This window comes from Thermochaetoides thermophila (genome assembly GCF_000221225.1).
Source record: "Thermochaetoides thermophila DSM 1495 unplaced genomic scaffold scf7180000011818, whole genome shotgun sequence".
NCBI classification, from domain to species: domain Eukaryota; kingdom Fungi; phylum Ascomycota; class Sordariomycetes; order Sordariales; family Chaetomiaceae; genus Thermochaetoides; species Thermochaetoides thermophila.
The window spans coordinates 1,922,042-1,943,668 of record NW_006383034.1 but is presented as its reverse complement, the minus strand read 5'-3'; the positions used below and the strand labels follow the sequence as shown (position 1 = coordinate 1,943,668).

General features: G+C 55.4%; 5 protein-coding genes and 1 pseudogene across 6 annotated transcripts; 4 read left to right on the top strand and 2 right to left on the bottom strand.

Moving 5' to 3' along the window:
• Positions 1–51: 51 nt before the first annotated feature.
• Positions 52–4,787, bottom strand: CTHT_0045300 (RNA polymerase-like protein; the record flags this gene model as incomplete). Its single annotated transcript, XM_006694854.1, has 3 exons — positions 52–4,479; positions 4,535–4,646; positions 4,702–4,787. The coding sequence occupies 3 exons, from the start codon at positions 4,785–4,787 to the stop codon at positions 52–54; spliced, it is 4,626 nt and encodes a 1,541-aa protein (XP_006694917.1).
• A 1,325-nt stretch (positions 4,788–6,112) lies between these two features.
• On the top strand, positions 6,113–9,164 carry CTHT_0045290 (annotated as a pseudogene; the record flags this gene model as incomplete). The annotated part of the gene is made up of 3 exons: positions 6,113–6,367; positions 6,427–7,499; positions 7,637–9,164. Coding segments are annotated over 3 exons (2,856 nt in total).
• Positions 9,165–9,817: 653 nt separating this feature from the next.
• Positions 9,818–10,636, bottom strand: CTHT_0045280 (ring finger-like protein; the record flags this gene model as incomplete). Its single annotated transcript, XM_006694853.1, has 1 exon — positions 9,818–10,636. The coding sequence occupies one exon, from the start codon at positions 10,634–10,636 to the stop codon at positions 9,818–9,820; it is 819 nt and encodes a 272-aa protein (XP_006694916.1).
• A 1,010-nt stretch (positions 10,637–11,646) lies between these two features.
• Positions 11,647–13,791, top strand: CTHT_0045270 (uncharacterized protein; the record flags this gene model as incomplete). Its single annotated transcript, XM_006694852.1, has 4 exons — positions 11,647–11,675; positions 11,735–11,945; positions 12,006–13,680; positions 13,751–13,791. The coding sequence occupies 4 exons, from the start codon at positions 11,647–11,649 to the stop codon at positions 13,789–13,791; spliced, it is 1,956 nt and encodes a 651-aa protein (XP_006694915.1).
• A 1,053-nt stretch (positions 13,792–14,844) lies between these two features.
• On the top strand, positions 14,845–16,153 carry CTHT_0045260 (uncharacterized protein; the record flags this gene model as incomplete). Its single annotated transcript, XM_006694851.1, has 3 exons — positions 14,845–14,965; positions 15,022–15,824; positions 15,878–16,153. 3 exons carry the CDS (start codon positions 14,845–14,847, stop codon positions 16,151–16,153), a joined length of 1,200 nt encoding a protein of 399 aa, XP_006694914.1.
• A 3,151-nt stretch (positions 16,154–19,304) lies between these two features.
• Positions 19,305–20,629, top strand: CTHT_0045250 (pre-mRNA splicing factor (srp1)-like protein; the record flags this gene model as incomplete). The annotated part of the gene is made up of 6 exons (XM_006694850.1): positions 19,305–19,387; positions 19,834–19,890; positions 19,966–20,065; positions 20,118–20,329; positions 20,385–20,524; positions 20,577–20,629. 6 exons carry the CDS (start codon positions 19,305–19,307, stop codon positions 20,627–20,629), a joined length of 645 nt encoding a protein of 214 aa, XP_006694913.1.
• Between the last annotated feature and the right edge of the window lie 998 nt (positions 20,630–21,627).

The following is a 21,627-nucleotide window of genomic DNA, read 5'->3' as shown; positions in this document are numbered from 1 at the left end:
AAAAAATAATCGAACCCTCCCCCCTTTTTCCCAAACGCCAGCCTTTTTTCATTACGCACCCACCGCAACCTCCTGCCCCCCCGTCACCCCCCTCCTCTTCTCCAACTTCATCTTCCTCTTCAACCCTTCCTCCCTCTTCCAAGCCTCTTCAAACACTGTCGCCCTTGGCGCGAGCTGATGATCCCTAATCCCCAGTCTGCGCACCACCTGGAAGGCCCCCGTCCCTATTGACATGCTCTGTCCCATAATGATGCACTCGCTGACGCCCAAAATCCGATCCTTCTTCATGCCCGCGGCCGCGTCGAATAGGTGATCGGGCGTCTTCTCAAATGACGCAAGCTGCAGCACGCTGTCGCGCATCTTGGCCAGGCCGAAGCGGGTGATGCCGAGGATCTCGCCCTTATAGGTCATCACGTCGGCTAAGAGTTCCATGTGTCGCGGGTCGATGTTCATGTCCTTCATGACCGAGCGGATTTCACTAGCAATCGTCGTGCGCGCGGCCTCGATGCCCAAAACATCGCGGCACTCCATGACCGAGTTGGTAACGCACTGCGTGCCGATCACGCCCTCGGTCGTCATGCACTGGCGTAAGCCATACCCTTCCACGAGCACCGCGTGCTCTCCGGTCTTGTCGTCGGTCTGAATGATGGCTCTGTTCGCCTCGGGGTAGCCGGAGATCGCGACCTGCGGGAGCATGCGCTTGAGGAAGTTAACCCTTAGCTGGAAGTCGGCGACGGACTCGTCCATGGTGAGGGGCATGGCGGTGCCCTTCTCGATGGCGGCGGCGCGCTGGCGGGCCGCTTTGCGCGCGGCTGTGGCATCCGTCCAGGTGTTGCGGACGATGACTTCGACACGGTCGTGCCCGACGCGGAGATCGTCCGGCTCGACCTTGAGTTTCAGCTTCTTGTTCTTGACGATCGCGTCGGCAATGTCCTTGATCGTGATGCCCAACTGCATGTCGGCGACGGCCTGCAGGTCGACTTGCAGGACGATTTTCGCCACGTCGGGCAGCCACTCGTCGTCGATGTAGGAGATGACGTCGGAGATGTAGGTCTTTTCGATGCGAGCTTTGACGACGCGCGCGGCTTTGATGTCGACCTTGTTCTCCAGCTTGCAGGTGATGACCGGTGTGCTGATGAGCTTGGATGCGTTGATGATTTCCTTAATACGCGGCACACCCTGGGTGATGCTCATGCCGGCGACACCGGCGAAGTGGAAGGTCTTGAGGGTCATCTGCGTGCCGGGCTCGCCGATGGACTGCGCGCCGACGGCGCCAACGGCGTGACCTGGCTCGACGCGCGCTTTCTTGTACTTGTGCAGGCACATCTGGATGAACTGGCGCAGCGTGCGCTCCGAGACCTTGGCGACGCGGTCGACGTGGGCTTGGGCGCGCGCCTGCCGCTTCTCGGGCGTATCCTCTGCCAAGTCGCGGTGCAGCTCCTTGAAGACGAAATCAGGCTTCTTAGTCTGACCGTCGACCTCCATACTGTCCAAGCCCTTCCCTGCCGGCTGCCACTTCTCCAGCTCCTTCCTCATCTTCTCGTCGTCCTCCGGAATGCACGGATCCAACCCAACAGACTTCCGCGCCCTCGCCAACTTCATAGCATGCGACCTGACGTAGTCGGCAATAGTATTCAGATACACCCTGACACTCTCATGCTCATCAATAGCAATGAGCACGTCATGGTCCATACTCGTACGAATCGTCTCGTCATCGTACTTGAGCTCTTCATTCGTGACCAGATGCCGTCTGACATACTTCCGGCGCTCCTCATCCAAAATTTCCTTGCACAGCCGCTGGATCTCGCGCGGCAGCAACCCGGGCTCCTTATTATCCCAGGTGATACTCTGCGCGTGGTTCCACGTGCGCGCAAAATCGACCGGCTTCGCGTCGCCCTCCATGTCCACGGGATCCAGCCGATCCGCGCCGTACTGGAACTGCACGACATTCCCCTCCGACGTGCGCACCGTATCGTCATACTGCGTCGAGAGATCCTCCAAGCTCTTCATCAACCGACGCGACATGTACCCCGTCTCGGCCGTCTTGACGGCCGTATCGACCAGACCTTCTCTGCCGGAAATAGCGTGAAAAAGGAACTCGCTGGGCGTGAGACCCGTATAGAAGCTATTCCGCACGAAACCCTTGCTGGGCGGCTGCCGCGCGTTCTTGTGGAAGTGCGGCAGACTGCGGTCCTGGAAGCCATCGGGCACACGTTTGCCCGAGATGATCTGCTGCCCGACGCAGGCAATCATCTGCGCGACGTTGATGTCGGAGCCCTTCGAGCCAGACTTGGCCATGATGAGCGGCGCATTGTTGTTGCTCAGACTGTCGACGCAGTAGTTACCGGCCTGCTGACGGACCTGGCTGAGGATACCGGAGATCATGTTCTCCAGCGTCTCTTCCATGCTGCAGCCGGGCGCCTTCTCCAGCTTGCCTTGTCGGTAGGTCTCGATGAGCTCATCGCAGCGCTTGTAGGCGTCCTCAACTAGCTTGGCTTTGTGCGCTGTTAGAGGACCGGATGGCCAGACGTCGCCCACGCCGATGGAGAAACCGCGCAGAGTCAACATTCTGGCGCAGAGCTTGGCCAGCCGGTTCATTGCTGCGGCGGCATAATCCGGCCCGTAGTCACGGAGGATCACGTAGAACACGGAGTTCTTTTTGCCACCACCAACGGTCGCCTTGTCCATACGCCCGCACATGACCTCCGAGTTGCGAACGACCAAAAAGGCATCATCGATATCCATATCCGGCGGATGCCCATCCTTCTTCTTGCTAAACACCTTGTTCTTTGCGTCCAGGTTGACCAGCACAGGACACTCCTTGTTCGGACGCATCAGCACGTTGAAAATCTGCTTGCCCGTCCAAAGACACCGGGGCTTCATGATCGCCGGCGGCGGCAGATCCAGGTGCGTCTCTCCCAGCAGCATCTGTGTGCAGATATACGTGAAGGTCTCGCGGTCAAAGAACTTGTCTTTACTGCTCAGCAGGTAGGCAGCCGTAATAAAATCCTGGGTGGCGGCGATGATGGGCTCGCCGTTCTTGGGGGTGATCAGGTTGTGCTTGACGCCCATCAGGTTGATGGCCTCTGCCCTGGCCTCTTCGGTCTGCGGGACGTGCAGGTTCATTTCGTCGCCGTCGAAATCGGCATTGTACGGTGTGCAGACGCACTCGTTGAGACGGAATGTCCTCCAGGGCCGGACCTTGACCAGGTGGCTCATGATGGAGAGCTTGTGCAGGGAGGGCTGACGGTTGAAGAGGACGATGTCGTTATCTTCCAGATGACGCTCTACAATATCACCAAACTGCAGATCGTTGGCATGGCGCTCGCGCAACGCCTCGGTTCCGATCTTAAGATTGAACTTGGCGCCATCCTTTTTGATGATTCCCATGGCACCAGGCCAATTATTAGGACCGTTGATCACACGCTGCCTCAGCTTCTCGATATTGGCATGGTTGACCCTTTCAGGATACGTCAAGTTCTTAGCCACCAACTGCGGCACCGCGACCTGCTCGATACTCAAGTTCGGATCGGGCGAGATGACCGTACGACCGGAAAAGTCGACACGCTTGCCGGAAAGATTGCCTCGGAAGCGACCCTGCTTGCCTTTTAGGCGCTGGCAGAAGCCGCGAATGGGCTTGCCGAAGCCGGGCTGGTTGAGACCCGGCACGTCGCTGTTGACGTACATGCCCACCTGCAGCTGCAGGAACTCCCACTGCTCCATGATCACAGGTAGTGATACGCCCTTCTTCAGCGACTCTCGCAGGTGACCGGCGTAGAGAATGATCTCGGACAGTTTACTAGTGATGTCGTCTTCATTACTCGCGTTCTCTTGGGCGACGGACGGACGGATGCAGATCGGGGGCGCGGGAATGTACTGCCAGAGGAACATCTCCGGCCGACCCTCTGTCGGGTCCAGACCGAGCAGCTCGCAGTCGGTCGGGCTAATCCTCTTGAACAGGTTGAGCACCTTGAGTGGGTTCAGGTCGTCCATTGCCTTCTTTGTGTGCTTCTCCAGCTCTGGCGTGTACTTCTTCGCATTCTCGAACGAGGCGTCAAACTCGACTTTGCTCTCGGGGGCGATCTTCTTCTGGGCCGTCGACTTGTTGTACGCGGCGTACTTGTCGTGCACGAGCTTCATGACGCTCAGCTTCCGAATAACACCCTGGATCTCGCCGCAGTAGGGGCACTGCTTGACCTTCCGGCACTGTTCGTTGATCTTCTTCAGGATGGCGGCGCGCCGCAGGTTATCAATTCCCGGACGGCGCAACTCCTTCAAGAATTGGCGCCGCTCGGGCTCGGTCAGGAGGACTCTCGCGCAGTCCTTGCAGATGTTCTGGAGGGTCGTTTGGATGTACTTGAGGTAGCCGATGTGGAAGACAGGCAGCGGCAGGCGGACGTGGCCGAAGTGGCCCGGGCAGTCCTGAAGGCCCATGTTGCAGGTCGCGCATTTCGCATCACGGTTCGTGCTGGAGGTACCCTATGGCTAGGTTAAGATTTTGGGGGGAGTTGTCAGAAGGGGGCGAGCTGCTCACCATGCGAGGGTCCAGCGGACCGTGGGGGAAGGCGGTTCTGTTGTTCTCGACATCGTAAAGGAGGTTGTCCGACACCTCGAGCACACCCTGGCTCACTATGTCCTGATGCGACCTGCTTTTTGTCAGCCTGTATAACTATCATCACCAAAGAAAGCTGGGTGTCGTACTGGATGCCGAACTTGAGCGCCTTGAAGCGCTTCGGGCGCTGGTCGACGACCTGCTCCTTGCGCCGACGCGTCACTGCGACCGACATTGTGGTGGTTCGATCGCGATACCGGATGGCAGGTTTGTCGTGCGCTCGATTTTTCTCCGGCGCTACCTGGTCATAATTTGCGAGTGCTGGCGTCGTGCTGCTTTGTTGCAGAGGTGTTGGATGCTGAGAAATGGAATTTGGTCGCTATCGTCGCGAAATTTGTCGAAGGCGGGGCACTGCAGCGCCTAAAAAGACTGGGGTACGCAACGTGCGGGGCACTTGGACAAGGACCTGGGTCTTGTTAATGCAACGCAAGCTGCGATCTCTCGCCGGTTATGTATATTCTAACTAGTACGAATCTAAAGCTTATCTCAAATTTTTCCTTTAACGTTTCTATCGAGTCGACTGATATCTTCTCTGCTATACTCTCCTAGCTAGTGCACAGTCTATATAGCCAGCCGATGACTCCATCGGCCACCAACCGCTCGTGCCCCACCATGCTGCAGGCACGCTACCCTGCTGCCACAGCGCCAAGAAGCGGACGATGCGCCGCCACGGGCGGGGCTTGGCGCTGCAGCCCGTGTCCTCTGCCCGCTGCCCACCCACCGTCATGACTTGCGGGCAAGCAGGCTAGCAGCTCCAGGTTCCCGGCTCGGGGATGCTGGGACGTCGGGGGTCTTGGGAACCGCTGCCCTGCAGCATCCCGCCAATCAGAGAGCCGCGTTGCAGCACCCTCCGTCATCGGTTACAAGACAGTGAAGCATGTGCGCTGGTGTACTGGGTTCTGTCTTCCCAAAAGTTTGTGTAGCTGCACAGTCCAGGTCATGTCCCGTCGTTGTCGTGAGAAGAGCGCAAATGGATGTTGGCCCAAACGCGGACCTGGATTAGGACTGGGCTCAACTATGGACCGAGGGCTGATCACTGGTCGTCTTGCTGGTCAATTCATTCCCGTCTAGCCAGCTGTCCCTATTCAATCTCAGCATCGTTGCCGTCATCAATAAGAAAACCAACTGCCCATTACCCATCCATATCCTCCATTATCCGGTTACCACGATTGCCGACTTCCACGAACCGCCTACAATCGAGTTGCGGCGCTGGTCCTCGCGCTGCACCGCATCTGACCAGCTTCTCTCCTAAGCAAGGCTTCATCCACTCCTAGGGTTGCGTTCCCTTTAACCTCGTGGGACCGGCAGCCCCCTCGACTCTGTCGCCCCCATTGACCCTTGGCCTGCTCCGAATTGGCGTCTACCGCAAGTCTCTTGTCCCGCGTTGGACCTCGATCCGGACGCCTCGCGCTCCATCGCATCAACCCCCGGCTGCGGAGCGCGGGTGACGTCTGTCGAGCAACCTGCGGGTTCTTCCCGGTGACTCTCTTTAGTCTAGCCATGCCTGGCCCTGGTCCCGTCGGCTCGAGCGAGAAGAAGGCCGAAAAGTCGTACCTGGCGTCTGCCGTCGAGTCCATCAATCCGTGGGCTGGTAGTCGCAGCTCGACGCCTTCATCGTCCAAAGACCCCCAGGCGACGGCGGCGGCCGTCTCGCAGACTGTCGACCATGCGACCAACCCCTTCTACGGGTTGAGCGCGCGCCGTTATCCCCCTGATTGCCCCCCTCTTAAGGTCCAATGGTTCCATGCTGTTGATGTGAGTACATGGCAACAAGGGTACTCTTCATAGGAGATTTTCTAACCCCCCAGCGGCAGGTCCCCAAGCGGAAGCCCAAGTTCCTGCTCCCCCGCGATGGCGAGACAAAAGTGGTCCAGCCAAAAAAGTTTGACGCCTTTTCGCCCGAAGACTCTCGCGCCATTGAGGCAGCATACCAGCGCAAGCTACAAGAGCTGGAGGACGAAAGAGACCAGAACAACAGTAACGCCGTTGCGCGCGCCGGATCTAAGCGACCTCGCGCTCTCTCATCCGTCGACTCTGATTCACAGGAGAATGCGACCAAGGTTCCCGTGAAAGAGGACTTCTTGTTCGATGTCAACATCGAAGCCCGCGAGCTCACCCCCGTCTACTGGGAAGGCCCCGTCTACGAGGTCCGTCGCGGCAGCTGGTTCTTCCAAGAAGGCTCCAATCTCCGGCCATGCGACGAGAATCTGGCCGCGCAGCTCGAAGAGGGCTACCTCAAGGTCAAGCCGTGGCTGTTGCCCCCACGGACGCGCAGCGCCTCTGGGTCCAAGACAGTAACGCCGAAGCCTTCGAACGGCAACCTCAAGGCGACTGCCGAGACTCAGGAAGAAGCTGCCAAGAAGGGCACGCCCCCTCCTGCGCAACCGCTCCCGAGCCTCCGGCTCTTTGGCAACTACATGAACAGCGTCGTGACATACCAAGACGCTACCACAGCTTTCCTCTCTACGGATGGCGTCTTGGCCTGGGTAACTTCGGCAGTCTATGAGAAGTTCGCTGGCGGCAGCTACCTGGGCGGTTACAAGCTTGTCCGTGGATACAGCGAAAAGAAAACGAAGGAGGAGAAACGCCCGCAGACGCCGACAGATGCGAAGTCGACGGCACAAGACAAGAAGAAGGATGAGAAACAGGCTTCTGAGTCAACAGCGTACAGTGACTCTGATGCGGCTGGAACCAAGCCAGAAACCCCGGATGCCTTTGAGGCCACCAAGAATCGCCTGACGCGGCAGCTCTCGAACCTGATAGAGGGTAAGACTGATCCCCAAGCCGAGGAGGAGGCTATCAGGCAGCGCGAGGAGAAGGAGATCTCGCGTGACTATAAGAGCCGGGCGGATGACAACCAGGGGCGTGTGATTGAACATTTAGTTTGGTTACTCACGGTATCGGGCAGCAGCTGTCCCGCAGGTGCGTTACTTTATACCCCTCTCTCTCTCTCTCTCTCTCTCTCTTCTCTCTCTCTCTCTTTCCCCCCATCTCAGTCTTGACTTCATGCTAACCCACTGCCAGAATGGAGAGCGTCAACTTCATCCACGACGTTAACACCATGCGTAAGACCATCAAAGAAGTGTACGCGGCATCCCCCGATCTGCGAGCCTTGAACGAGGAGCTCGACGAACCTGGCCTCGGCAACAGCCGCGTCCAAGTGCTTCCCGTCATGTGGCGGCACCTCGTCGACTTCCCTAAGGACAAGTCAAAGAAAGGAGAGCACGACATCGGCGATCCCTATGACGAAGAAGACTACCCCTCGCTCGACGACATCACCGTCGAAGGCGTGGGCTTCGCCCGCTCCCTCATCTCCGATCTTGCTCTTGACGTTCTCCTGTATCAGAGCGCCTATCAGGAGCAGATCTCACAGATCGTCGTGAACGAGTGCAATCGGATATACCGCATCTTTAAGGAACGTAATCCAGGATTCAATGGGAAAGTCCATGTCGTGGGACATTCCCTGGGTTCGGCCATCATGTTTGATATTCTTTGTCGGCTTAAGGATGAGCCCCCGGTCGTGGCCGTCGAGTCGTCGCGAAACCCGCTTCGATTCTGGCCTACCTACCACCACCACCCATCGCCCGAGCAGCAGCAGAAGGAGAAGAAAGAGCCCCGTTTTGACTTCGAGGTAGACCACCTCTACTGCCTGGGCTCACCGATCGGCCTCTTCGAGATGATTAAGGGACGCAAGATCGCCGCCCGAGCATATGTCAACGCTCTCTCCAACAACAACAACAACAACAACAACAACAACAACGGCAGCAGCAGCAGCAGCAGCAACACGAACAATATCAACTCTGATCTCACAGATGACCCCTTTCAAGAGCATCACTACCACTTCCACCGGAGCCTCTCCCCCAACGGCTCCCCCATCTCCTCCCCCAAAGTTTCCCAACTCTACAACATCTTTCACCCCTCCGACCCTATCGCCTACCGCATGGAGCCGCTCATCTCCCGCATCATGACCTCGCTGAAACCCCAGACCTTGCCATATACCAAGAAATCGGGTTTTTTGGGTAGTGTCGCGCAGCAGGGACTGGGGCTAGGGGGGATCAGTGCTAAGGTGGGGAGGAGTGTGGGCGGGTTGTTTAATAGTATTAGCGCGGGGTTATTGAATCGGAGTCTGGGGATTAGCGGGGAGGATGTGGCGAGGATTGAGGCGTCGAGGCAGGCCGAGCAGCTGGAGAAAGAAAGGGGTTATGTGTTGAGTCCCGGGGCGGGGACGAATATCTCTTTTTCGACCGGGGGCATTTCTGAGGCGGCTGGTGGTGAGGCCGGGAAGCAGCAGCAGCCGATTGCCTCTGACACAACGAGCGGTAATGCTCTGGTTAAGAATGGCGACACCACCGCCCCCGTCGAAGGCGAAGTCGAGACCCTCTTCAGCCGGTTCCAGAAGAATAGAGTCGACATGGCCAAGGGCCAGGGAGCTGGCTACAGCCACGAGAAATGGTTGGAGGAGGAGCGTAGGGCGCAGTATTTGAAGCGGGAGGAGGCAAGAATTAGGGCGTTGAATCGCAATGGGAGGGTGGATTATTGTATTCAAGAGTAGGTTTCCTTTCCCCCCCCCCCCCTCTCTCCCCCTTCCCTAACACGAAGTGGACGGTTTGGATGACTGACAGACAGCAGAAACCTCCTAGACTTTAACCCCATCACTATGCTCGCCTCCCATATAAGCTATTGGGGCGATCAGGATGTGCTGCACTTTTTGTTGTCGCAGATTTTGGGTGATAAGCCGAATTCTGGGTGTAAAGAGGGGAAGGGCAAGGAGGGGAGAAGTTGAATCCGTGTTTGGGGCGTGTTGGGATAAAGATAGGAAGTTAGCATTAGCATTGGGAGGTGTATGGCGTTTAAAAAAAAAAAAAAAAAGAGCATCCATCAGCATTTGTTTTAGGGACTGTAGTCTGCATAGGGGCACGGTTACAACTGCATTAGATTGGGCGGCAGGCCGGAAAGTAGGATGCATGAAAATGCCATTTCAACATGGTTTGGTTGGTGTAAGAAGTAAATATTTTTCCTTCTAATTTTTCTTTCTCGTCAGTGGGAGATCTATCTCCATCCATGACCGTGATACGTTAATCATATTCCCAAGACCCTTTTTTATACGCTTTTCATGACCCGTCATCCATCTACCCCCTCAACATTTCATCAATTCCTTACGTCCTCCATCCGTCATCCCCCCCCCCTTTCTCCCCTTCCCTCCCCCTAACTCATAAACAACCCCCCCTGCACCAGTTTCTCCCATCCCTCCCCAATCTCCAAACACAAATCCCCCGCTGTCCGTCCCTCCCCATCCCTTACGAACCGCACATCCTCCTCGACCGGGATCGGCCCCTGCTCCAACCTTCTAGGCAGCCCCAACCCCACCGCCGCAGCCGGCACCGCCGGCGGAAACAGCTCCGTTGGCGCCCCGCTCCCGAGCCAAAGCAATGCCCACACGGCTTCTTCTTGTCGGTTTTCGATGGCCAGATGCAGGGCTGTTTTGTCGTTATTGAGGGGGTCACGGTAAGTAAGTACCTCTGCTGGTGTGAGTTTAGGGGTGTTGGAGTCATCTTCCGAGTCGGAATCTGGTTCGATGAGGCTGCGCAACACGGAGACCATACCCTGCACGTCGCCTTCGGAAGCAAAGGATTGGAAGGCGCGGGCCGGCCGGGAGGAGGGGTTTGCTGCTAAATAAGCTTCTTCTTGGAGCGTGGGGTACAGGTCGAGGGAGGGTTGCACGCCGCCTTCGTTGGTGTAGGTGGTAAGGATTTGGGGATTCGTGGGTTTGCTACTTGACCCGGCAGACTCTGAGGGGAGGTAGGCGTTGCAAGAGGGGCAGCGCAGGGAGGAGTAGATGGTGCTGGCTAGGTCGAGGAAACATTGCCAGTGGAAGTGGCAGCCGCAGGGGAGGAGGAGGTCATCGGGGACGGTTTGGGGGGATGAGGAAGAGGAGGAACAGGCGGGTTGCTCTTCAACGTCGGAGTCGGGCTCGATGGGGATGATGAGGGGGTCGTGGCAGGTTTGGCAGGTGAGGGTTGTCATTTTGGAGACATTGACTGACCCAGTGGTGTGAGAAAATTGTTGATGAGAACGGGATGAGTGAGTGACTGGGGTAAAATGATATTTCTGTATGAGATGTTAAGTCATTTCATGTTCATTATTGGCGTTGACGAGGGCTCGCCGAGTCCTATGATGGGTACCTTTTCCGAAAAACCCGTTTGGACGTGTATAAGTCGATTGGATGAGTCCTAGGACTGGGTTAGTGGCGAATGCCCAGAGAGTCGTCGTCACCACTGCCACAAAGTCAGAAGTGAGGTTATCTACGAGAGGTTGATAGGAGAATTTCACAAAAAATTTCCCAATCTGCGAGTTAGTGAGGTACCTTAGAGCCCCGTCCTATTTTCACTGCTGGAACCCCGCTGTTTCAGGTACCAATACCAGGTCGCTTCTTAACAGGCCGCTCTCCTTCCAAGCGGTGCCTTTTCGTGCTGCCTGGACGGCTGATTGGCCGTTACGCAATCCACTGTGGCTTGGTTGCTGCCCAGAGCTCCTCTTGTGCCACCATCTCAGCCCCCTCTACTGTGAAGTGTCTCCTCAGCTGCTGAGGGGACCGGGCTCCAGCCGAGATTACATCAGAGCTTCCTGCTTGGCTGTGCTGAGCCAAGGGGCCCCTCACCCACCCCACTCATGTACTCCATCCACGGATCCAGCTTGCGTGCCTGTCCTTGAGGATGCCCGCTACGGACCAGGCCCTTCACCCCGGCCCCGTACCCCTACAATCATTGACTTCGCATAGTACAAATCCACCAAGCTTGCGCCTTGCAAACCCCCCCCCCCGGCTCTATCTATTTGATCTACTCCCATTGTTGCTCTGAACCCTGTGTCGGCCATCGAGGCCAGCTCTGCGATTCTTTGTTACCTTTGCACACGCGCACGAAAGAACTCCATATCATCAGATTATCACAACTCCACCTCCCCCCCCTCCCTTTGCTTCTTAAAACCCAATCCTCACTGAGTTCTCTCGCCGGCTCTGCAGACCCATCGCCGCCACCATGTCTATGAACGTTCTGAAGCTACAGAGGTGAGCACTCAGCGCAATGATAACACAGAGGCATCGTTATTGATATTGATATGCCCAAGGAAATTCCCTCAATTCCAGCAGAATGACCTCTTCTCGCTAGCCGACGCCTTCCGCAAGTTGGATGTCGACGACAAGGGGTACATTGACGAGGCCACTGCCATCAAAGCCACCCAAGCAAGCGAGCGCCAACCCTACGACGTCGTGCGCCAGGCACTGAAGGAGGTCGAGCTCGACTCGTCGCGCCGGGTAGAGCTGGAGGACTACATTGGGGTATGTTGCCCCTCTTTCCTCGGCGCAGTTTCCTGAAGACCACTTTGCTGACTGCCACAGCTCATCGCCAAGGTCCGCGAGCGCTCCTCCAGCGGGCAGCATAGCACTATTCCCGCGTCGTCGCCCGCCGCCGTCATCTCACAACGGACAGGCGGCCACCAGTCCAAGGGCAGCATCAGCGGCGGCAAGATCTTCGTGCAGGGGTCGAACGCTAACATCACGCACACCATCAACGAAGATGAGCGCACCGAATTCACCCGTCACATCAATGCCGTGCTGGCCGGCGACCCGGACATCGGCCACCGCCTGCCCTTCCCGACCGACACCTTCGAGATGTTCGATGAGTGCAAGGACGGTCTCGTGCTGGCCAAGCTGATCAACGACAGCGTGCCCGACACCATTGACGAGCGTGTGCTCAACATCCCCGGCAAGAAGCACAAGACTCTCAACGCCTTCCAGATGACGGAGAACAACAACATCGTCATCGAGTCGGCCAAGGGCATCGGCTGCTCCGTCGTCAACATCGGCGCCCAGGACATCATCGAGGTGCGCGAGCATCTAATTCTGGGCCTGATCTGGCAGATCATCCGCCGTGGTCTGCTCGGCAAGATCGACATTAAGCTGCACCCCGAGCTGTACCGGCTGCTGGAGGAGGATGAGACCCTCGAGCAGTTCCTGCGCCTGCCGCCTGAGCAGATCCTGCTGCGCTGGTTCAACTACCACCTCAAGGCCGCCAACTGGCCGCGCCGCGTCACCAACTTCTCCAACGACGTCAAGGACGGCGAGAACTACACCGTGCTGCTGGCGCAGATCGGCGCAGAGTACGGCTGCACCCGCGCGCCCCTGCAAACGCGCGACCTGCTCCAGCGCGCCGAGCAGGTTCTTCATAACGCCGACAAGCTCGGCTGCCGCAAGTTCCTGACCCCATCCTCCCTCGTCGCCGGCAACCCCAAGCTCAACCTGGCCTTCGTCGCCAACTTGTTCAACACGCATCCCTGCCTGGAGCCCATCACGGAAGAGGAGAAGCTGCAGGTCGAGGACTTCGACGCCGAGGGCGAGCGCGAAGCCCGCGTCTTCACCCTCTGGCTCAACTCCCTCGACGTGCAGCCCGCCGTGCAATCCTTCTTCGACGACCTCCGCGACGGCACCATCCTCCTGCAGGCCTACGACAAGGTTATCCCGAACTCGGTCAACTGGCGTTATGTCAATAAGCCGCCTGCGCATGGCGGGGAGATGCTTCGGTTCAAGGCGGTCGAGAATACCAACTATGCGATCGAGCTCGGCAAGCAAAACGGGTTCTCACTTGTGGGTATTCAGGGGGCTGATATCACCGACGGTCAGCGCACGCTGACGCTGGGCCTGGTCTGGCAGCTCATGCGGAAGGATATCACGCTGACCCTGAAGGGGCTGGCGCAGAGGTTGGGCAAGAGGGAGATCACGGATAATGAGATGGTGCGGTGGGCGAATGATATGAGTCGCAAGGGCGGCCGCACCTCGAGTATCCGGTCATTCAAGGACCCGGCAATTGGGACTGGTGTGTTCCTGCTGGATGTGCTTAATGGCATGAAGAGCAGCTATGTGGATTATGATCTGGTCACGCCGGGTCTTACCGAGGAGGATGCCTATAATAATGCTAAGTTAGCGATTAGCATTGCGAGAAAGATGGGTGCTACTATCTGGCTCGTGCCGGAGGATATCTGCCAGGTGAGGAGCAGGCTTGTGACGACGTTTATTGGTAAGTACCCTGCCCGGCCCCTGAGGTTCCATGTTTGGAAGATGGAAATGAGGCTAACGGCCGTCTACAGGCTCGTTGATGGCTACGTATGAAAGGATGGGCGGCCATTGAGGAAGTTGTATGAAGTATTCCTTATACCTATGAACTACGTATTTGGTGGATGGGATAGGCTGGCAGGCTGGTTCAGAGAAAAGTTGATATGAATGAACATGGATCGGTTTCTTCAATGGTTGGAAATAACTGACCGTGTGCCTGCTTCGTGATATTGCACGCAGAGAGTCGGGTAGGTGTGGGTTATCGAGCTCTCTCTCTCTCCCCCCCCCCCTCCCTCTCCCCTCTCTCTCCCCTCTCTCTCCCCTGGCGTCCCGGCTCGAGCTCAGGCCCGTTGTCGCAGAGCCTTCCGGTGAGCTCGAGTCAATGATGCTCTCCACAGTAGAGAGAAAGGGCCAGCTTCTTGAGACGAACTACTACGGAGTGACTGGTGACTGAGCCTTCTCCTGAGCTTATGAGTAGGATCTAGGTAGAAGCCCTACATCCCCTGCATCATTGAATCTCAGCTGTGTGGATCCATCGTTGTCGTTGCTGCAGGTGTTTCTCTGGCAGCAATCGGACCTTGTTTGGGGACTGATATGAATGAACCTGCTCAAAAACTAACCACCGAATTTCCTGTTATGGAATACGGAAGATAGCCAAGCAGAGTCAGAATGCCTTAACCTAGTTTTGCCCAACATGCCTGGCAGTCCTAGAACTCGAAAAAAAAAAGGATGAATCATTCCAGAGACCGGATGGAATGAAACCGACAAAACAAAGCCGTGACAAGCACTGATGAGAGGCAAGCACCTATCAGGGTCCCCCCCCTCCCCCCAAAATAACCCACAACTGCAGGGCGGTGGCCAAGGGCAAATTGCGGGGACCCCTGAAGAAACAACGCTGCCCCGCCGTGCCCCTCGCTGCGGCCAACAGCGGCTTTGCCCCACCAAATTGTTTTGAGTCAATCCGTTTCTGATCTCTGACCTACAACCTCCGTGCCACCAGACCGAGAAGTTTAAAGGACGACGGCCCACAGGTAGTGACTTGAGGAATTCGTCTTGTCAACGTTGATCAGAACCACCACACTGAAGGTGACACTCAAGAATCGAAAAAAGTTTGTGAGGGAAAGACACCATGGCCGAGATGACCCCCGACCAAAGATTGGCCCTCATCAAGGAGAACCTTGCCGAGGTGCTCAACGAGGAGATCATCAAAAAGATTCTTGATGAGGGGAAGCATCCTAAGATTTATTGGGGTATGTACTTCACTGTCAACATTTCCTGAAACGTCGCTGACCTTCCCCCCAAACAGGTACCGCAACCACTGGCCGCCCTCACTGCGGCTACTTCGTGCCCGCTATCAAAATTGCCCAGTTCCTCGCCGCCGGCTGCGATGTGACCATCCTGTTAGCCGACATCCACGGCTTCCTCGACAACCTGAAAGCCCCCCTCGAGCTGGTCATGTACCGCGCTGAGTTCTACCGGCACATCATCACTGCCATGCTCAAGGCTGTGGGCGTCTCCACCGAGAAACTGCGCATCGTGCTCGGCTCGTCCTACCAAAAGAGCGCGGAGTACGTCATGGACGTGTACAAAATGGCATCCTTGATCTCCGAGCATGATGCCAAGAAGGCCGGTGCAGAGGTCGTCAAGCAAAGTGACAACGCCCCGCTCTCGGGATTGTTGTATCCCATCCTGCAGGTGCTAGACGAGCAGTACCTCGACGTGGACGCGCAATTTGGGGGGATGGATCAAAGGAAGTTGTTTACGGCGGCGAAAGAGTGGCTGCCGAAGCTAGGGTATCGCGAGAGAGCCCATTTGTTGAACCCGATGGTGCCGGGCTTGCATGGCGGCAAGATGAGCTCGAGCGATCCAGATAGTAAGATTGATTTGCTGGATGCGCCGGAGGTAGTGGCGAAGAAGATTCGAAAGGCACATGCTGCGCCGCAGGTGGTTGAGGAGAATGGACTGTTGGCGTTTATTGAGTTTGTGCTGCTGCCGGCGGCGAGACTGCGCGGGGATGGGGAATTCCGAGTTGATAGGAGTAGGGATGGATTGGAGCCGTTGGTTTATACGGATATTGAGAGGGTGAGGGAGGATTATAAGAACGATGTGGTACGTAGTCTTCCCCTTGTCCCCCCTCACAGAAAGATGCTAACAAATTACAGTTGACCCCTCAACTCATTAAGCCCGCCATCACCGAGGCCCTCAACCGCCTGCTTGCCCCTATCCAGGAGGCCTACCAAGCCTCTAAGGAGTGGCAGGAAATTGCTGAGAAGGCTTACCCCCCGCCGCCCAAGAAGGAGAAGAAGGTCAAGAACAAGGGCACACGCTACCCGGGCAACAAGGACCAGCAGAAGGCCGATGGCCAGGCGAAGGCCGATGGCGAGGTGAAGGAATTGCCTGTTAGGCCGAATGGGGAGGCTGGGGAGACGCCAAATTAAGTCAAGGGGGAGGGGGTTAGAGAGGAGAGGATGGGAAAGATGATACCATGACAGCATGCTTACTCATGTGTCTTAAATGAGGGTTGTTGTCTTTGGGTTCATTGTCGAAGAAGATATAGCGTTTTTCAACGATACCAACTTGCTTGACGAGAGAGCGGTTACTTCTATGGCAGATGGGGGGCTGCGGTATAATGGCAGCGTCTACGGTTGTGTCGGAGTATGTAGATGATCTGGTCGGAAAATAAATGTTTTTGAGCTTTGTCAAATCATCACCCGTTACCCATGCTTGAGACTTAGCAGGATGCCTCGAGTGAATCAAGCGTTTTGGGAAGTTGGAAAGGACTCAAAGCTGACTCGCTTGTGTTCAAGAAGGCTCAAGTTTTATAACCAGTATCTACAAACCTCCAATCCTCTCACAATTGGGCATTCTACGTTCTGATCTGTCGGACCTTGTACTAACAAAACACATCATCGCTGACCGGGAACTGCGACAGTGCCCCCTAGTGACCGTCTGTCTGAACTCCAGCTCTCTTGGCGGAGAAGCCAAAATCCAACGCAGAACGAGGATCACACGCAGACCGGTAATGAGCTCGATGTTCCAAGTTTTGCTCTCGGCACAGCTCAGACCAGGCGTAGCCATTGTTTGAAGGTGAAAGACCATGCCAGGGTTCACCATGTGCCGGCTTGGTTGGGGATGAGTTGGTTGATTGTGAGCTTGGGTTGCAGAGTGGTTGAAGAGAAATAGGTCGGCTACTTGGCAATCCCCCAATGAGATTATCGGGCCAACTCAAGGAAAATATACCAGATGGGCTTGAGGACAGCAGTGGTAGCTATCTAGCTGTGATTGTGTAGACCAAAGACTTACCTGAAAATAAAGGCGCACCTACCATCGTTTGAAGACGGTTGCTCTTAAACTAGCCTATCCCTCTGACAAGACGTCCTAGAGAGGTCACTTGACTCACCTGAAGGGCTTGATGCTACCATTCCGGAATGCGCAGCTTTAGGTTTTCAATAACACTAATAGAAACTCGGGTCCCCCTGGAGGGGTTACTGCTCCTCCAGCTTTATCTCACCAAGTCTGATGCCTTAAGCGTAAAGCACCTATCCAACCATTAGGTTGTTAGAGGCTGCTTAACGTTAAGAATCTGACATGATCATGGGGATTCACCTACCTCAGGCTCAGGGTACATTCATGTAGTATGCATAGCACGGCATGTAAGGACACCGGTTAAATGGTTTCATAGAGTATAAAAGGCAGCTGGATATTAGGTTGAACTGACGATGAAGTCAGTCAGTCCATCATCCCAGCCGACTAAAGTCTGTTGACATGTCTATCCGTGACCATTTGTCTTCGCTGTCCTGTCCTCGGTCCTCCTCATATTAGTATTATCTTACTACAAAATTACCACCACCCATAATAAAACCTCCCAGGAAAATGATGAATGAGACCTCAGCACTCTGAACACTAATCTTAGACTTGCTTTCGTGGTATTGCCCACAGTAAGTAGCAATGCCTCAACATAGAGAGAGTTCATCACTGGCCTCAAAAGGATGGACAGAGGTATATTGCCTTTTGCCCACTGAAGGAAAATGCAAGGATGCTCTTGAATCATTCTTGAACAAATTTGGGCGGCGCCTTTTGGAGCTGTAAGCGTGTGGCTATCTGTCCTTGTCTGGCCATAAGATCCAGAAAGCACCTTAGTGCGCCCAACAAACCTAAAAGAAATAAGATGTGCTGACCGTCACTTGACATGCCACGCCTTCAAACGACATCTTGCAGCTTTCTGCACAACAGACAAGCTCAGTAATGCCTGAACCGTTTCCCTGCCGTTGCCTCTTCACTTGGATAGAAAGAGACTGTGAAAGCAGGCCCGGGGGGCAGGGGGTGTTGAATATCAGCAAAGTTTGTCCAACATCAGCGAATATAAACCAAGCACGCAATCGAAACGAGCTTGTTTTATTGAATGAGCAGCTGGAATTATGTAAGTCCAGCACTCCCAGAAGTCCTCGTTCCGTTGAAGGCCGTATATTTCCAGGCCAAGGTATCTTCATGATGCCCTCGGTGAGGGCAGCTGTTGGCTGGACTTGACCCAGAGCGAGAGACGTAGTTTTCAACTTCGGCTTGGGAACCTTAAGTCGTGAGAACACTCAAAGAAGAGCCGAAACTGCCCAAATCTTCGTAGAAGATGTAATTCGTCTATATCACAGTTGAGAGCCATCTGCTGCAGTATTGTACAAGATAGCTCGACTTAGAATCTCAGGAACGCTAGCGATCGAATCCAATGCTTATAGAACCCTTGTTGTGAAGACACTACTAAGCTCGAACCTGTCAAATTTGTACCCTGGTCCCTGCTCGTGATTGAAACCCTTTGACACGACGACTTACACAAGAGCACCACAGACGCTGGTTCACTGCAAATGTGCGAATTGGGACCACGGACTGTACCTCAACCAGACTTCTTGATGCGACACATGCAGGAAGATGCAGCCGGATGCTGTCCAAAGCAAGGTATTCTGCTCGTCTCTTCACACCAAAGACCCTTTTATTGGAATCAGATGGCCGGCGATGCGATTGTGCAAGCGGACGATGCGCTCATCTGGTCTCCGCAAAAGCGGAGATTTTGTCTGAGGATCGAAGATCTGTGGGTTGCGGGTCCGCTGTCACGACGAGACTTTTAAATTTTTACACCGCCACACCAAGCGCCATTTTCCCCTTTAGTTCCTCGCCACACCTACCTTGACCCGCACTCGATTCTCACGTGGACGGTCAGCAAAGCCTTAACGCACAGACACAAACTACAGAACCCGAGACGCGTCCAGCCAATCAAACCAGGCACAGCACAAAAACGGGTGGACTGCCCAGCCTAGACTGTTCTGGGAGGATTTCCACTTTCCCCGAACGTTCCATCTCTCACCTCCTCAACTCTTCTCCTGGGATCCATCGACAACCTCGTTGCCGCGCAGTAGACTTGCTTTGCCGCTTTGCAAGGCATCAAGCGCTTCACTGAGCTTGTCGTGTTTGATCACCAAATTGATTGATTCTTAGCCACTCCAGTGTCTCGCACCGTTTTCGGGGCTCGCCTGGATTCGTTATCTTCTCTCTGCCCAACCGCTTCTTCTATTTCCTCATCAACCGACCATCGTATCCATCATGTCTCGCCCCGGTACCACCCTCTACGTGACCGGCTTCAGCCACGGCACGCGCGCGCGCGACCTCGCGTACGAATTCGAGCGGTACGTCTAACCACCACGCCGATGGCTCGATCACCAGCTTCGAGCTCGATCCTCCTCGAATCTTCTCCTGCCGTCCTCCTCCCCCCTTTTCTCCTCCGTCCTTCCCTCCCTCGTCGTCGCGCTCGCGATCCCCCATCGCCCCCCTTCTCCTCGTCCTTCTTCTCCCTGTATCCTCGCCGTCGCTCCTGTCGTCCGCCCGTTCCTCGCTCGATCCTCGTTCTCCGCGCCGCCTTCCCTCCTCCTCCCCCTTCCCTCCTTCGATATCGAGCGGTCGGCGAAAACGTGGAAATTTATTTCCTATTTCTCTCGGGCGGTGTTGCCTTCTAGAGGCGGCAGTTTACTCTGGGGCTTCACCATGCGCGGCTTCGATTAAATGTTTCTACAGAAATGAAATGGCGGTAATCCCCTCCATGTGTTTTGAGATGCTGACAAAAATATCCATTTAGCTATGGCCGTCTTGTCCGTTGCGACATCCCGGCTCCGCGCTCTGCAAACAGCAGACTGTAAGTTTTATTCTTTTTATTTTTTTTCTTTTTTACATTGTCCCCTCGAGTGAACAGGTCGCTGACCAATGGTAGGTTTGCCTTCGTCGAATACGAGGACCGCCGCGACGCGGATGACGCGTACCACGAAATGCACAACAAGCGTTTCGGTCGCGATGATATCCTGAAGATCGAGGTACGCTTACTCAGCTAATCAAGAGAGATGTTGATGCTAACACAACGCACAGTGGGCCCGCACTCCCCCGTCGGCTTCGTGGCGCTTCGACCGCAGCGACCGTGACCGCCGTCGCTCTCCTCGTCGCCGTTCTCCTAGCCCGCGCCGCCGCGACTACTCCCCTCGCCGTGATGACCGCGATCGCCGCGACCGCGACCGTGATCGTGATCGCGACTATGACCGTGACCGCCGCGACACCCGTGACCGCTCTCGCAGCCCTGATCGGTGAGTCCCATAGGATAACGCCTGCCCTGAGCCACACGATGCTGACGCTATTCAGTGACCGCGACCGTGACATGCGTGATGATCGTGACCGCGATCGTGAGCGCGACCGCGATAGGGAGCGTGAGCGTGAGCGTGACCGCGATCGTGACGAGCGCGACCGGCGCGACAGTGGCGCCAATGGTGAAGAGAAGAAGCGTATGTCTCCTACCTATTCCCAGCAATGAGCGGCTGCTGATCGGTCACACAGCCCTCGATAGCCCTGAACGGCCCGGTCACGACGACCTCGACGTTGCTGAGTGAGCCCGTTATCGCCTAGTAGTGGGGTTCTGCTTTGCTTTCCGTCGTCGTTTTCTCGTTCTTCGGGGTTTCGGTTGTAAGACTGTTAATGTGTGCTTGGCTTCTTTTTTTCCCGTTTTCCCCTTCTCCCTTATTCCCTTCCGTCAAATGGTGAACTACTGATGGTTGGACGTCGCGGCGCGTTCCGACTAGCGAGCATTTCACTACCCCTGTTGTCCTCTAGTTTTTTTCGAGCCGGCCGTATCTGGGTTCACTCGTCTATTCATCTCACCGGTCCCACCGGAACGATGTGTCATATTGTTTCCTGGGAGTCAGTTAGATGGGGAGACAAGTGACGAGTTAGTCCTGGGTCTGGACAGGAGACGACTATTGGACGTGCTTCCGTAGGAACAACACGCTTCCGGTCGTTTATTTCTGAATTGATTCTGGTGGGACACATACGATAGAGGAAAAAAATGTTAGTAGGTAGCAATGGAGGTTGATTTTTTTTTTCCCTTCTACATGTTCCCTTCTACATGACTCTGCAGCTACATGTGTCTATTCGAGGGTGTGCGTCATGGGCCAAAGATTTGGCACGACAGTGAGAGTAGCAAGTTCATGATTTTTATGCAAGTTTGTGGCTCATGATGGCGGTGTGGGTTTCAGGATTTGGATGTCTATTCTGTGTCCCTATTACTTGGCTTCCATTCGCTATCCGGGGCAAGGGAACGTGACGTACAGCGGGATGAGATAAGAAGTCAAAGTTACCTACCTGAGTGAGACTCTTCTGGAGCTCAAGTCGAGAAGAGAGGGGCTTCTTCCGCCAAGCCGAAGCGTGCTGTGAAAAATGTCATCTGGACTGCAGTCTTTTTTCTCCTTCCCCGCAGATTGGAGGGGCAGAGTGACATAAATGGTTATCAGCGGCATGGCGGGGGATAAAGGGCTAGGGGACTTGGGAGCGCTGAGCCAGATAATAGTACACCAGTTCATTTACTACTATTATAAAGCAACGCGATATGATC